We start from the raw sequence: 17004 nt of genomic DNA, 5'->3' as shown, positions 1-17004 counted from the left end.
ATGAGGAACTCTCTATGAGAGCTAAAAATATAGCAAACTCACCAAGCTGACAAAGATGAGAATGAGCTGTATGATGTCTGTGTACGCCACAGAGTAGAGACCGCCCAGCAGTGTGTAGGTGATGGCCACTGCAGCAGAGATCCAGATGCTCACAGAGAACGACAAGTCCAGAATCACACTCATGGTTGCACCTATAATACACAAATGTGTGCTGCACCTATAATACATAAACCACGTGTGCCAGCTTGTGCCTTACACTCCAGCAATGCTAGTAGGGATGGGACGATATATATCGAAATTCAATATATCGCAATACAAAAAAAAAAAGTAATCACGAATGAGACGTCTTGCCCATCAGAATTTCGCAAGGTCTCATCCAAATTATATTATTTATCCACTTTTTGTAATGACATTTTTAAATTGTTTACATTCTAGCGAGCCGATGGCATTGCTAGATTACGATTACATCGTATCGTGGTTGTATTGAATCCTGAACCCCATATCACGTATCAAATCGTATCGTGAGATAAGTAGATCATCCCATCCCTAAATGCTAGGCTTCTAATCATTTCCACAGCTCAAAACCCCACAAAACTATTAAACTGTGTATTGTGTATCCTGCACCGTTCCCTTGCACTGAAATAGAGGAACCTTTGGTCTGTGTGCCTGTAAGCTCTCATGTCACTGTATTAGTATTAGCTCCATTAGAACTTGGTCCAGTGTAGACACTGATTAGCTAGCTAATGTGGTGACATAGTAGAGGCAAAGCTAATGTTGTGTTCCATTCAAAGTCAGAAGTCTGAAATTCCCAGATGGTAGGTTGTAACTGCAACCTCTGTGCGTTCCAGTGGTCCAGCTAGCCAAAAGGTATGGACACTCATTAAATTTTCTTTGCCCAACGTAAAATCCTGTTCCCCATTCAACAGCTGTTATGTCAATATATTGAGCAATGTTAGCTAGTAGTGATGGGAAGATCTGCTTATCTCTTGATATGATTTGATATGTGATACGGGGTTCAGGATTCAATACAACCACGATACGATGTAATAAATAAAAGTTCAATGACAACAAAGTCTGACTGTGCAGAATTATGTTTATTTCTGAGACAAATCTTTCTAGCGGTTTCATCCCTGTGTATAATTATTGTACTTGTCAAGTAAAGGGATTCTATATCGCTTTGGATAAAAGTGTCTGCCAAATGGGAAATTGTAATTGAAATTGTAATTGTATATCTGATTACGCTAATCAACAGGTGGAGGGGCTTTTGGTATTAAAGCCCAAATCCTTCATAACAAACTCCCTGCCTGTCAGGAAGAGTTAGGGAAGGAATGGTTTCAAGTCCATGGTCCAAACACAACTCTTGATCAGGTTTTCCTTCCCATAACTTTTGTGTATCGACTGCTTTGCTGTAAATATGTATATTGTGCACTGCAATACAAAATATACATATTTATTGCAGTGTGTATTGCAACATTTTTGTTAAATCTTCTTTAAACTGAGAAATGTGTGAATATTGAAACTGGATGTGTGTGGATCTGTAGAGAAAAGTGCTCACATACTGTACCTAAGCCAATAAGTGTTGTACTCAACCAGAGAACATCGAGTAGAATTGAAGCCAGTGACAGAACAGCTGTTGGTACTTTTCCATACTTGATGTGGAAAGGATCCAGCATGGTCACATATTTTCTGTCTCTCATCGGCTTGGCAAACAGAAGACCGCCTTAATAATAAAACAAAGACAGTTAGATGTGGCGAGATAGGTATGTACAGTACATTCAAGACATTCAGGAGGCCTATGAGACACTTCAGGGCTGGTGACAGACTGGCAGGCACTCTGTGAGCCGCATGGAGAGGACATTGATGGGCTTACGGAGTGCATAACAGACTACATTAACTTCTGTGTGGACTGCACTGTCCCAGCAAAGACTGTCCATTGTTATTCAAATAACAAGCCATGGGTTACCAAGGACATCAAGGCCATCCTCAATACAAAGAAGAGGGCTTTTAGAGCTGGCAATAGGGAGGAGGTGAGGACAATCCAAGGGGACCTGAAAGTGAAGATCAGGGAGGCTAAAGAGAAGTACAGGAGGAAGCTGGAGCGGAAACTCCAGCAGAACAACATGAGAGAGGTCTGGAGCGGCATGAAGACCATCAATGGTTTCAGGCCGACTGGCAGCAGAGGGGCTGAGGGCGGCTTGGACAGGGCCAATGAACTAAATCTGTTCTTCAATAGATTTGACACGATGGCCGCTGCCCATCCCCCCCTTGACTCATCTGTTGTCTGCCTCCAACCACCATCTACTCCACCGCCCCCCCCCTTCCCCTTCCTACAGCCCCACATCCTCCAGTGAGGGTCCTACTCCCCCCCTCTGGCTCCCAGACTGACTGCCCTCTCCAACCTGACGACTCCACCCCTCCCCCTCCCCTAGCTGTAACCTCTACTGTGTGCTTCACAGCTGACCATGTAAGAAGGTTAAGCTCCAAGACTGGCTTGCTGTTTTAATGCCCTGACACGAGGCCCTGGTAAGCGTCGGTGTCCCTAGTTTTTGCGGTGTGTCCCGCACCGTCGGCACTAGTCGGACCCTGTCGGCGTCTTTTCGGCCGATTGAGCATGTTGAATCGGCGTCGGAGCCGTCGGTGAGAGAGATCACTCTGATTGGTAGTTCGTGTTTTGCCTCTGGATGATTGGACTGATAAATTCCTTCAACGTGTGGAACTGAACAGGAAAGAGCCGAGCGAAAATTTTAAAATCGGAGGTTTCATTTATCTCCAGCTCTCGACACAGGTTGGGGAAAGCCCCTTGAGCCTGTCGCTGGAGTAACGTTATTCATGATTTCACCCATTTAGTGCGGTTTCTCCTTATTTTTCGCCTCCGCCTCTTCCTTTCTTCTTCCACAATCAAAAGACCAAGGGCTGACAACGCCAGTGCCATTTGCAACTTCTTATCAGACATAAGGTATGGAGAGTTATTTCCCGTACGTGCTAGTTGGCTGTCGGCTGTAGTTTTTGCGGTGTGTTCAAGTGCAACTTTTTGGACCAGACGCAGGCGACGTGAGGCGACGCAACAGTCGGCCTTCGTCACCGCTGGTTCTTTGACGTCGGTTTGATGTGTCAGGGCCTTTAGACTCCACTCAAGCAAGGCTGCAGGCCCTGATGGTGTCAGCCCCAGGGTGCTCAAAGCCTGCGCCCCCCAGCTATGTGGAGTGCTTCACCATGTCTCCAACATGAGCCTGAGTCTTCAAAGGGTCCCCGTGCTGTGGAAGACATCCTGCCTCATTCCTGTGCCAAAGACGCCGCGTCCCAGTGGCTCCAAGGACTACAGACCGGTGGCTTTGACCTCCCACATCATGAAGACCCTGGAGAGACTTGTCCTGGTGCAGCTCCGACCCATGGTCAAGCCACTCTTGGACCCCCTCCAGTTCGCCTACCAGCCCCGACTTGGAGTTGAGGATGCCATCATTTACCTGCTTAACCGCGCCTACGCCCACCTGGACAAACCGGCGAGCACTGTGAGGGTCATGTTTTTTGACTTCTCCAGTGCTTTCAACACCATCCGGGCCGGCTCTACTGCATCGTCTACCAAGCCCGCTCCGGCAGCGTTATTTTTTTTCACACCCGCATTCTGCCAAGAAGGCAACGAGTACTAGCCAATCAGAGGCAGAGTAGGGCGGGTCTTCGCAGAATGCGGGTGGGGAAAAAAATCAATCAAACTACCGTAAATAACAGGCCGCGCAACTGCCAATAGCTGTGAAAGAGGTAATTTGGCATGCGGATGAGAGGGCACTTCAACATTTCCAAAAAACTCTCTTGCACACTTATTGCTAGCGTGCCATTGGTTAAGCTACCACGTGCCAATGGTGGCACGCGTGCCTAAGGTTACCGACCCCTGCTCTAGGCACTCTACAGACTTTAGAGGCTGTGCTTTTCACTGAATATACACATTTTTTAAACTGTCACAATCATCATACTATAAAGCAAGGAATCTCTGTCTGTATGTGTGTCCTTCGCATATCTCGAGAACCGTTCGTCCGATCTACTTCACACTTGGCGGGTGTATTGCTGCGGACCCAGGGACCTGCAGTGTCGGACGGGACACGCGACACGTTCAATATTAATAAACTTTGAATAAACAAGCAAACAGCGCTCTGTGCAGCAGCGGGGCTCTTACACATCAAACTGTTCAGTTACTTCTGTCTCTCACAATGCAAATATCTAAGTGATAGGATTTGTACTTTTTGAGAAATGGACGTTTGTTCAACACTAGTGCTATACTGTGTTTTACAGCAGTTTTGCCTCTTTCACCAGCTTTGTCTCTATACACATTTTTAAACTGTCACTATTCCCACAATTTTCACACTACATACATATATTTTACATCAAACTGTTCAGCTATTTCTTCTGTCACTCACAATGTAAATATCTAAGTGATAGCATTTGTAGTTTTTGAGTTAGGAATGTTGGTTCAACACTAGTGCTTTACAGTATTTTTGCCTATTTTAAACACCTTTTTCTTTTTGCACATGCAGTATTTAAACTGTAGTAGTTCCCACAGTTTTAAGACTATATAAACATATTACACATCAAAATATTCCGCTACTTCTCCTGTCACACAGACTGTAAATACCTAAGTGATGGGATTTGCAGATTTTTTCTGTTTACACATATTTAAACTGTCACAATTTCCACAATTTCAACACTACATGCATATATTACACATCAAAATGTTCAGCCAGTCCTGCAGCTAGAAACTTCATTCAAACTTCAAACTGTTTAGCTTGTTTAGGACATTATAACTTGTATTTGACTTTTTTAACTATTCAACTTTTTATTACCTGTTTTTACAATGTAAGTCTATGGGAGGACTGTTCAAACCATGCCCTGTTTGAACTCTAACTACTCTTTCATACTTTAAGCTAGAAACTCCATTCAAACTTTAAATGGGTCACCATAGTTTGTTAGCCTTCCTACTCTTCATAATATTCATACTCCTCCACCTTTTACACATAAGCCTTCCTACATATTTTCTTACTTTTGTATGAAATTTTAGTACATTTCTAACATTATTGTCACTTCGACACTCATTACAGCTCCTTCACAGAAGACACACATATTATACTTTGCTTCAGCCGCTTCAGTTTGAACAGATGATCCACAGTCAGTCACTACATACACACTACATACACATACATCAAAACCTTCAGCTACTCCTCCTCTCACTCCCAATGTAAATATATAAGTGCAATACAATGCATAGTTTTTGAGTTACGGACGTTTGTTCGACAGTAGTGCTGTACAGACTGTACACAGTAATTGAGTCTAACAGAGCTGAAAACTAGTCAGTCATGTTCAAAAACACACACACACACACACACACACACACACACACACACACACACACAGCTACTGGTACATATATAGGACCAGTATCAGTGCCAGTATGTAGATGCAGTCAGTTGATGTTACCTCCTGTTTTATCAGGAGAGCGAGACAGCAACTGAACAACAGGGACAGAGTGAAGCAGATGAGACAGAGTCAACAAGTGGAGACAGACAGAAATATGTGAAATAGATACAGCCATAGGATAAGAAAGAGGGAAAGAGGAGAGTGATAGACCAGTCACATACAACCAACTGAAAGGGTGAGCTGTACCCACACTAAACTGCACCAGTGTTTTTAGGTTCATCTGTCTTTACTTTCACACACACAGACACGGATGTACACAAACATATTCTAGATATTTGTTATTATGGGCTGTGACAGGCCCAGTTTGCACTTTCAGCAATCACACGCATTTTCTCCAGAAAATGCACCTTTCTAGTTCTGTTGACCCTAGGAAATCAACAGGAGAGGATGGCTTAGATCCTTTCTTCCTTCGGCTCTCTGCTCCACTGATAACTGAGCTTTTAACCCATATTTTTAATCTTTCCATTTCCACTGGAGTAGTCCCTAGAGTTTGGAAGAAAGCTCACATCATCCCTCTGCACAACGGAGGCGAAAAGAGTGATCTGAATAATTATAGACCATAATAATTATAGATTATTTCCAAACTCTCCTGTCTAGCAAAAATCCTGGAATCATTAGTAAACAATCAACTCAAGACATATCTCTCTGTTAATTAAATTTTGAGCCCTTCCCAATCTGGTTTCAGGTCTAAGCACAGCACCATCTCTGCAATTACCTTGGTATGGAACGATATTGTTTCTGCGGTCGACAGAAGTAATCATTCAGTAATCAACGTCCCGCCATACACGCTCCAATGACCGGCTTTTATTTAAAATTCCACGTGTAAATACGGAACTTGGGAAAACTGCTTTTTGATTTAATGCCCCACGTACTTGGAAGGAGCTACAGAACATTTTAAAGATTGACACTTTTATTACTTTTAGTCATTTTTGGTCAAGATTGGTGAAGTAACAGTGTTTTGTTCATTAACTTAATAAATTATAACTTCATGAGCTTACAACTAGGGCAAGATGCTGACTATCACATCCACAGAGTAAGACAACATAAAATAATCATGTTCCTCTATGGAAAAGAAGTTAAGAATGTTATATTTCAATTTATAGTTTGTAGTCTGTAGTTTCTTCCCATGGTCACGCAGAGTGTGCATGTCCGAGTCACATGTTTTATGGCAGTTGTTTATTGCCAGTGGTGAGTGTCTGGTGCCCAATTGTTAGTTAGTCATGCTGGACTAGCTGATCGCTTGTCAGCCATCAGTTGATCAGGAGAACCGGCGTTGTTGATTTTAGCAGACCTGGAAAGGGGAAATGTCCCTGGCCTTTTGGGCTTGCTTGGGGTGAAAGCCTGGTCAGCTGGCTTTATGGAGACCTGACGTGAGGTTGTTGTAACCAGCGCTTGTCCAGGTGGGAATGCGGTCTCTCCGTGGGGGGGGGGGGGGGGGGGTGTATTCGTCGCCAAAATCAACAATTTTTAAATCCTACACATAGGGGCTTTAAATATTTATTTATTTCATGCTTGGGTGTGCACTATGAAATAATTAAATCTGTCAAAATCAAACCCAGTGGGCGGGATCTAACATTGGATTGTTTGAATTTTGTAGACCCCCCCACGACACCGACACCCCATTCAGACTAGATCAGTCCACTGCTTACAATCAAGCACTACTCTAAAGGCCCTGACACCCCAAACCGACGTCAAAGAACCAGCGGCGACGAAGGCCGACTGTTGCGTCGCCTCACCTCGCCTGCGTCTGGTCCAAAAAGTTGCACTTGAACACACCGCAAAGACTACAGCCGACGGCCAACTAGCACGTACGTTCTGCGCCTGCGTGAGGGGAAATAACTCTCCATACCTTATGTCTGATAAGAAGTTGCAAATGGCACTGGCGTTGTCAGCCCTTGGTCCTTTGGTTGTGGAAGAAGAAAGGAAGAGGTGGAGGCGAAAAATACGGAGAAACCGCACTAAATGGGTGAAAGCATGAATAACGTTACTCCAGCGACAGGCTCAAGGGGCTTTCCCGAACCTGCGTCGAGAGCTGGAGATAAATGAAACCTCCGATTTTAAAAATTTCGCTCGGCTCTTTCCTGTTCAGTTCCACATGTTGAAGGAATTTATCAGTCCAATCATCCAGAGGCAAAACACGAACTACCAATCAGAGTGATCTCTCTCACCGACGGGCTCCGACGCCGATTTAACACGCTCAATCGGCCGAAAAGCCGCCGACAGGGTCCGACTAGTGCCGACGGTGCGGGACACACCGCAAAAACTAGGGACACCGACGCTTACCGACGGCCCGACATTGGCCGACGGCCGACCGTCGGCCTGGTGTGTCAGGGCCTTAATAGCTCAGCTACACTAGCTGCGTTTCTGTTCCCTCTGTTTGTGTCATGAGTCTGCCTACCTCGCCTCCTGATCTCCCTGTTTCTCCCTAGTCTTGTCTTTGTGTGTGAATCCCCTCATCTCTTCCTCCCGCTTTACAGGGCCGAAGCCTACTGCCGCCTCCCCCCTCCACACTGATTATCAGTGATTCCATTATTAGAAACGTCAAGAAAAAGTCAGTAGAGTCTCACTGCTTTCCAGGTGTGAAGATTTTAGACATTTTAGAAAAGCTACCTAGCCTTCTGGTCAAATACCCCCATGCCCGTAATGTGATTGTCCATGTTAGTTGCAACGATATCTCAAGCCAAACATCAGAAATATTGAAACGTGATTTTATCCATCTGTTTGACACTTACAGGTTGTGGAAAACGGGTCTTCATTTCTGGTCCAATCCCCTCTTTTGGTCGAGGCATTGGTCGTTTTAGCCGAACTCTTAGCCTCCACCTGGCTGCAATTGGTCTGTATGGCTCACAATATGGTTTTTATTGACAATTTTAACCTCTTCTGGAATCGCCCATCCTTTTTTAGGAATGATGGAATCCACCCCAGCGGTCTGGGCGCGCGCATTTTAACAGATAATATATTTTCTACTGTTTTTAACGCCCCCAGAATTTGACTATCTACCTCTGCTACCTCTGCATGTCCAGATCATGGTCCAGGCAAAACACCGGTCACTAATTGTGTTTCTTCCTCACCACCACAGCCTGCACTAAACCTACACTCACTAGCTCCCCCTGTCGGCCTGGTGCTCCCAAATCCCTGCAAGTCTCTTCAGAGGATTTCTTCACTTATTAGGCCTAGACACTCTACTCAGAAAACTGGTGGTGTTAATCCTCAGAACCTTTTTCACATTACGTCAGCCCCTTCCATTACCGTTGTGAACCTGACATTGACCTCTTTTTCTCCGAACGATTTTAAAGCATGTAAAGGGATTGGTCTCTTGCATTTTTGATTTTATTTAAATGTCACTGTAAAGGTTTCCACTTCTGTCCCAGGTCAGTTTGAACTACTGGCGATTCATGTTGAACTAGGTAGAGACTACTACAGAGAGAGACTGCTTTGATATGAGGGAGTTTGTGAAGAAAGGGAGAAATGAAGAAGATGGAAGATATAAAGTTAATCCCTGATGTGGAAAAGTACAGTGAGCTGTCAGCATTGTTTCTACAAGGACAGCAGTGAACAGTGGAGGCTTTGGTGGCTATTGGAGCACGATGTTGTCACATTTTGAGTGTTATATAAAACTGGGAAAGCAGACTGCTAACTCCTTGGTTTTTGACTTCATCTTTACTTTATCGTCCTACCTTATTTTTCTTTCTGTACTCCTTTCTCTCCATCATAGGTTAGAACTAACATGGTGGAGTACAGGCTGAAGTGTCAAGGCCATTATGTTCTGGACTTTTTATGGGCTTGATATAATGTTACTGTTGATATTTGTATTGATTCCAGTTTAATAGTGCCTCTGCTGTGGAATTGAAAACTTTTAAAAATTGATATTTAGTTTAAAGTTTAACAATAAATTAGTGCAAATTATTGCAATTGATGATTAGGATTATTTTTCTAAAGTTTTTCCAACATTGTATTTAAAAATGTGGTTATTATTGCATGTTTGTATGATTTGCATTACCAAACTTGAATGTATTGTGAAGTAGGCCTGCACATCCAAGTAATTAGTTTAGAAGACATAAACATAGACATGTGTAGTCTATTGAAATAACGTTTATACAGATTTTACTGTAAGGAAATAATAACCTATTTATGAGAATTAACCCAGCATTCTAGTTAATATGAACCAACATTTGGATTGAATGATCAACCCATCTTGCTGGGTTACACGAACAACCCATCTTGCTGTGTTAGATTAACCCAGCGTGTGTTCTGTCCAATAGTTACCCAGCTGTTTGGTTGGAAATTACCCAAACTGGGTTGCTTTTGATTCAGCAGTTTGTGCAAATGTTAAGCAGTCCCTCCAGGAAATTGCGATTTTGCGATCGCAGTAATTAACGCAAATTCAAGAAATCTCCGCAATATTTGCGAGAGCTTGCAGTTTTGCAAAATTGCCGCAACTTTTCCGCACGAAATGGCCAAATCAACAGACCACTTGTGATTTGGACCAATCGTCGCATTTGTGTCGTGGTAACTGACGTCATCGCAGCGCGCATTCAGGTGGAAGATGAACAAAACTCACCTGCAGAGAGAGAGAGAGAGAGAGAGAGAGAGAGAGAGAGAGAGAGAGAGAGAGAGAGAGAGAGAGAGAGAGAGAGAGAGAGAGAGAGAGAGAGAGAGAGAGATGGCGGACGTGACCACATGAGTGGGACGTCTCGCGAGAGTTCAAAATGGCAGCCGTGACCGTGCAGTTTGAACAAAGGGGGCTTTGGAACCAAGATGGAGTTGGAGTTAGGTAGCTAAACCAACACCATCTAATTCTTAGGTAGCAATGAATGTGTAATGAGATGTGGGTGTGTTTTTGCTGATTTAAGAGTAGGGTAGTTTGACTCAGGGAAACGGCTTGCTAATAAACCACCCATGATTGAAGGTTTGAATGAATCACCGTGCTCTGTATGTAAAGATCCCTCTCACACTGCTCTCTCACTGCCGGGAGCACAAGCTGTGTTTTCAGTGTCACTCACTGGATCATGCCAGACACAACTGCCCAGAGAGGAAGAGGACCTCTACTTCTAAACAGCAGGGAAACTGAATGATCTGTGCATGGGGGAGGGCCATACAGATCGAGAGACAGAGCCTCCCATCAACGATGATAGTGATGATAGTCAGGAACAATGAACTGAAAGAGTGTCTTGTTCGTGTGAAAAAGTGCCATTTCCTGTAGCACTCTGTCAAATTCTTCTTTTTTTTCTTTTCTTTTTCATATGTGAGAATGGAGTACAGACAGACCCAGATAAAGTGTATGCCATAAACAATGTCCAAGAACCTGATCTCATGGAGCCTAATGGAAGAACACCATGTGCTAAGATGGAAAATCAGGTCCTTCTTGGGAATGGTTCTCTATTACCAACATTTCATAGAGGGCTGCTCTGCCAAGGCCAAACCTCTCTTCAAGCTCACAGCTGAGCCAAACACAAAAAAATAGCAAGAAGGGGCTGGAAGCCTAAAAAGAAGATGACATGCCACGCTCTCACCTTCTGACTGGTCCTCGCTAGGCCTGTGGCCTTTGCAAACAGGACTCTCTCCCGATCTCAAATTAACTATCCAGCTCATCGGCTAGAAGTTCTTGCCTTAAAGTTGGCTGTCTGTGATAAGTTCAGTAACTGGCTGAAAGGTCACTACTTTGCTGCCTAGATGGACAATAACCCTCTTACTTAAAGTAAACAGAGTCAATCACTTGGGTTACCACATTTCCACCAGAGCCAATAATAATGACATCAGCCGAGTGTCTTTTCAAATCAGCTATGTGTTCCAAAACGTTGGCTTCAGCTGCTTCACTTATGGTACATGCCATTGAACCACTATCTATCATTGTCTTAAGTGTGGGACCATGTTCGACATGAGCAGGTTCGTGGAACAAATTATCAGTTCTATCATCTCTATAGATGACTGTTTTGTCTGATGACACACTACTGCAGTACTGCTGATATATTGACTCACAATCAATATCACTATTTCAGTTCATTGTTCCTGATTCCCTGAAGCAGCAAGTTCTTCATGGCCTTCACGAAATGGCGGGCCATCAGGGTCGCTCTCGCACCCTCTCCCTAGCAAGACAAAGGTTCTTCTGGAATGAGATGGAGGGTGACATTGTGAACCATGTGAGGAACTGCCATGGCTGCATTGTAGGAAAGACAACAGAGCCGGATGCTCGTGCTCCACTTGAAAGCATTCACTCTTCTGAACCAATGGAATTGGTTTGCATTGATTTCTGGACTGCCGAGCAGAGTGATAAGAGATCTGTAGATGTTTTAGTCGTTACGGATCATTTCTCTAAGATGGCACATGCGTTTCCTTGCAAAAATCAGTCTGCAAAGCAAGTTGCTCTTCGCTTGTGGAATGACTTCTGCATTTATGGGTTTCCAAAGTGAATTCACTCTGATCAGGTGGCCAATTTTGAAAGTTGGCTGATTAAAGAACTCTTGGAGATGGCTGGAGTACGGAAGTCGCACACAACCCTGTATCATCCTATGGGTAACGGGATTGCAGAGAGGTTTAACAGAACCCTGGGAAATATGATAAGAGCTCCGCCTCCTCAGAGTAAAGCTAGGTGGCCGCGCATGTTGCAGACATTGACCTTCTGTTACAATTGCACAGCCCATGAGACAACGAGCATGTTTTATCTCATGTTTGGGAGGATTCCTCGGCTCCCTATTGATGTCATGTTCCAGCATGCCCTTCCCAATGACAATGTTGTCAATTGGAGTTTGTGTCTCAACTGAAACGTGACTTCAGTGACGCTGCTCAGATTGCACAGCAGCATAGTATGAACGACCAAGCATGTCATGCTGACATCTACAACCGTAAGGTGAAAGGTTCTCCCTTGGCTGTTGGTGCTTGTTGCCAACCAGAGAGAAAGAGGGAAGAAAAAGGTTGTGGATAAATGGGAATCTACTCCTTATGAAGTGATGTCCATGAGGTCTGGAATCAATGTGTACAGGATTAGGGACCCACTCTCAGCTAAGGAAAGGATAGTTCATAGGAATCTCCTGCTACCTGTTAGTTTCCTTTCTCTGGAGGATAAGGGGGGATGAGGTTCCGCTTGCTCAGAGTGCAGTGAGGTGTCGTGGGAGTGAACGTGGTGCAGCCATGTCAACTGATGGGGTACAGGACTGTGATGTACAGACATTGCATTGGCTCATGACTCAGACTGATGACACTTTGAACAATGACTATGAGAGGGATGATTTGTTTCCCGATGCAGTTACGGAAGACAAGTCTGGGGGTTTACCTGTCAACTTGCCTGATACAGTTGAGAATACTCCTCTTCAGGACGATGGGACTGTTGGTGCCCCCAATGTGTGGACATACACAGAGACAGTGCTGTGGTTCATTCCTCTGTGACTGAAAATGACTCTCTCCCTCTCTGCGCCTTCTGGTATTGCTGAACCTTCCCTCACAACCGGGGCTGCCCCAGAAACTGCAGTTTGCACACATCCCACTTCAGCCAGGTCACAAGTTGGTAGGGTCAGTAAACCTTCTAATAGGCTTATTTGTCAGGTTATCAGGTTATGGATGATTCTGCATCCACTGTCAGTTCCATTCTACGCACATAGAGGTATTTTTTTTTTCTGTCCTTCACTTGAGTCTTTTGTGGGTTTTGTTTTTGGTTATGTTGCCCCAATTTAGCAGAATTTAAGGGGGGTGTATGTAGTGTAATTCAATTCTTGTAAATGTGGGGACAACGACATCTGCTGGTCATGAGATGTAATTGCAGTGCTGCTGATATCGCGAGGATATTCGACTCATCTGCAGCTGCGCTTTGAATACTTGCTGTGGATAAGTTGTGTGTATAGATAAATTGCTCATAAAAGTTGTAAAATACATTCAGGGTTAATTTGCCTTGTGGAATTTGAATGAATATACTTCCGGAGAGCTGATTTATCCAGAGAGATAGAGACTGATCATTGCTCTTATATGTTGCCTCATTATTTCAGATTGGTAATAAACTACAGCCATCCACCAATTCTTGGACTCCGGCCTGTTGACTTGGGGGGACGGGATAGACCGGTCACGTAAAGAGGCTTCGTGAGATGGATACTACGATCGTCTAAGCCTTAAGATGCTTTTGGGAAACGAGGACCTGGTTTGTGTCCTGATGACCATGACACCACTGTCTCCAGATTTAGAAGTTTTTCAAGCCTTTTGCACTTTTCTGTTTTTGAGTTGAGCTAAGTTGAGTTATGTCTTACCTACAGCAAAAGATGCAGCGTCTCCTAATAAGAGAGTGACTGCCCAAGTTAGTCCCATAGAGGGGGAGTACACTGTCTCAGCGATTCCAGCAATGAAGCCTCCTCCGACCCACGTAGCTATGGGATAGATCAACAGACACACACACACACACCCACACACACACACACACAGAGCAACCGGTTCACTTAACAGATAGCAGCAATTTTGACACAGGCAGATGCATACATACCTGGCAAGCATTTGACAGGAGAGTGATAGCAACAGGTGGCCAAGTTCAACGTGAACCCAGTAAACAAGCACAACATTTTAACAATATAATATGATGAAAAATTCATGGTAAAACAGCTTGACGCAGGTACCATCTATATATGACTACGGATGTCGTCTTCAATTAACTTTAATTTTGCCACTGTATTTACACGGGCTTTCAGCGTTGGGGCAGTGCCATCATATCATCTGTTCAGTATGGGCACTTGGTAGCTTAGGTGAAGTGTAGCCTAAGGAGCAAACCAATGGTGTAGGACAACCTGAACTCACAGAAAACCGTGAAATGAACACGACTTGTTAACAGCAAATTAGGTGTTGGTGGAACGTAAAGTGTTAAATTTACGTTTTCCCAGCACGAAATGGTTACGTGAAGGAGACACGACTATAAACAGGAAGTAGTGTGACATTGAAGCAGCATGGTGGCCAGTAAGGGCATGGAGGTCGGGGTGATGGACAGGCGTATGCATTTTCCTTCGATGCCGGCAACAGAGGTGATTTAAGCTGTGTTTCACATTTTCATTTTTTCTTATTTAACCATGACCAAACCATTTCCCTAACCTTAACAAAGTTGTTTTAGTTGCCTAACCATAACCTTAACCCAAACCTTAACCAAGTTGTTTTACTTGCCTAAATTTAACCATAACCTTAAGCAAACTTGTTTTACTTGCCTTAACTAAACCAAAGTCGTTTTACTTGCCTAAACTTAACCATTAACCAGCCTTTGGGATGTAATTGAATTTGAGGCGGAAGAACGTATTAAAATTTGTGGTGGAGGAACGTATTTCAATTCGTTGCGGGGGAACGTAATTCAGTTCGTGGTGGAGAAACGTTATTTTCCCATAATACGTGTCCACAGCACGTAAATCGCCGTTTTAGAGTTCATGTTCAGTTCACGTATTTGTGTGAGATCATGTTGGTGTAGGAACAGGTGATGGCACTAATGATTAGTATTGACAAAGTTGGCTACCTTTAGTTAATTAACAACCTGATCGCACGCAAATACGTGAAATGAACACGACTTAACACCAAATGATGTGTTGGTGGCACGTAAAGTGTTAAAATTCCATTTTCCCAGCAGGAAATGGTTATGCGAAATTATTTAGCCATGACAAAGCCTTTCCTAAACCTTAACCAAGTTGTTTTAGTTGCCTAACCATAACCTTAATCCTAACCAAAGATGTTTTGCCTAAACGTAACGTTTAGGCAAACGTAGCCAACCTTTAGCTGAAAATGCCGTGTCCAATTCATGTTATTGGCACAGAATTTAATTTGTGGTCGAGGAATGTCATTTTCACATAACTCGTGTCCGCAGCACGTAAATCTGTGTTTCAGAGTTTCTGCTCATTTCACGACTTTTGATGAGATCATGTTGCTAATTAACTAGCTAATTGCCTACCTGTCTATGATTGTGGTTTTGTTAGAAGTGACTTTTAAACTTTTAACTTGATACATCTATATTGGAAAAAATAACTGGTCCTATTATGATGTGCTTCGTCTCCAGTTTACTGAGTGGCAAAACATGCTAGGTAGCCAGATGATGTGGCTAAAGATACTGTTAGCCAGATGATGTGGATAAACATGGTAGCTAGCCAGATGTGGCTAAACATGCTACCTAGCCAGCTGATGTGGCTAAACATAGCTAGCCAGATGTGGCTAAACATAGCTAGCCAGATGTGGCTAAACATGCTAGCTAGCCAGATGATGTAGAAAAACATGCTAGCTAGATCCTCCATGACCAGCAGGGACCGATTTGTCTACTCGTTTCACCTTTGTCTAATGTCATGCTCATTTGGTTTCAGTCAATGTACAATACTTGAAATACTACTTGCAGTAATATCATAATATTAGCATAGGTTTTTACCTTATAGGCAGGTAGTTGAGTTTGTTTCAATAAGTTATTGAACAGTGCTGATCTGGGTGGGGGGCGTCAAACCAGTCAGACTGTGAAATTTAACACTGTGCTTTCATGTGCTGGTGGGAAGGTCCGACATGGGACTTCCAAGTGGGCTGCTAAACAACATCAACCTGATCTCATAGAAAAGCGTGAAATGAACACGACAGCAAATTATGTGTTGGTGGTATGTAAAGTGTTAAAATTACGTATTCCCAGCAAAAATGGTTACGTGAAGGAGACACAACTATAAACAGGAAGTACCACATTGAAGTGGCACGGTGGACAGTAAGGGTGTCGAAGTCGGGGTGGCGGATGGGCGTATACATTTGCCTTAGATGCCAGCGGGGTTCAAATCCCAGCGTTTACAAAGGACCGTAAATCAACCGTCAGTTACATTTTAATTTTTAACTAATGTGTACCTAATAAAGTGGCCACTGAGGGTATATAAATCTGTCATATATGTTAATAGTCTTTTTAAGCCGCCCCAAGAGTTTTTCCAGCCAGAGGATCTTCACAGAGCGACACTTATGTTCGTTTGCAAAATAAACACTGAAATTAAATGCAAAACATTTTCCAACTCTGATAAAGTAACACACATTCCATGTTTCTGAGCAATCCAACTACTTTGTTTTTCACATTTGTAATCTCTACCCTATTTTTATCATTTTTGCAATTTGCAACCTTGAAGAGTGTTTTTTGTATTTTTAAACAATGCTTTTTAATATAATTTCCACCTCTAGTGTAGTCAGCTGTAAACTCACCTATGGTGGTGAAGATCCCCACCACCCAGCTGATGCTTCGGTTTGCCAGCAGGGTCATCTCCATCGTGTCGGCCTCATTCTTCCTCTGTTCCCTTTTGGACTTGAAGGAAGCCCAGATGCCGATACCGAGGACCAGCAAGTAGAAAATCACCATCGCTATCACTCCTGGGATGTTGAGAGCCATGGTGGACCGAGTGTTAGTTGACTGGCTTCCTCACAAGCTGATTGAGCAACTGAATGCATCACACAGGGATTTATGAAAAGGAGGAGGATGCTCCAGAAGACGAGCTTCAAACAGGTTTGCAGTTGGCATCAGAAGACATGGTGGTGCCCTGCTATCAAAAAAAAAAAAAAAAAGACTAGGACTTAACGGCACTACTCGAGTCC

The 17004-nt window shown here is 43.6% G+C and overlaps 1 protein-coding gene across 1 annotated transcript in view; it reads right to left on the bottom strand.

Annotated features, from left to right (window-relative positions):
- Positions 1–16801, bottom strand: part of LOC139931907 (high-affinity choline transporter 1-like) — a 28096-nt gene extending 11295 nt beyond the window's left edge. The window contains exons 1-4 of the mRNA XM_071925548.2: positions 16618–16801; positions 13695–13811; positions 1565–1720; positions 43–191 (exon numbers count right to left, since the gene is read on the bottom strand). Of these exons, the coding sequence (XP_071781649.2) occupies positions 43–191; positions 1565–1720; positions 13695–13811; positions 16618–16801 (606 nt within the window). The remainder of the gene's footprint in view (positions 1–42; positions 192–1564; positions 1721–13694; positions 13812–16617) is intronic.
- Between the last annotated feature and the right edge of the window lie 203 nt (positions 16802–17004).

Source organism: Centroberyx gerrardi, chromosome 2 (assembly GCF_048128805.1).
Source record: "Centroberyx gerrardi isolate f3 chromosome 2, fCenGer3.hap1.cur.20231027, whole genome shotgun sequence".
NCBI classification, from domain to species: domain Eukaryota; kingdom Metazoa; phylum Chordata; class Actinopteri; order Beryciformes; family Berycidae; genus Centroberyx; species Centroberyx gerrardi.
The sequence above is the reverse complement of the archived record's forward strand: the minus strand, read 5'-3'. Positions and strand labels throughout refer to the sequence as shown.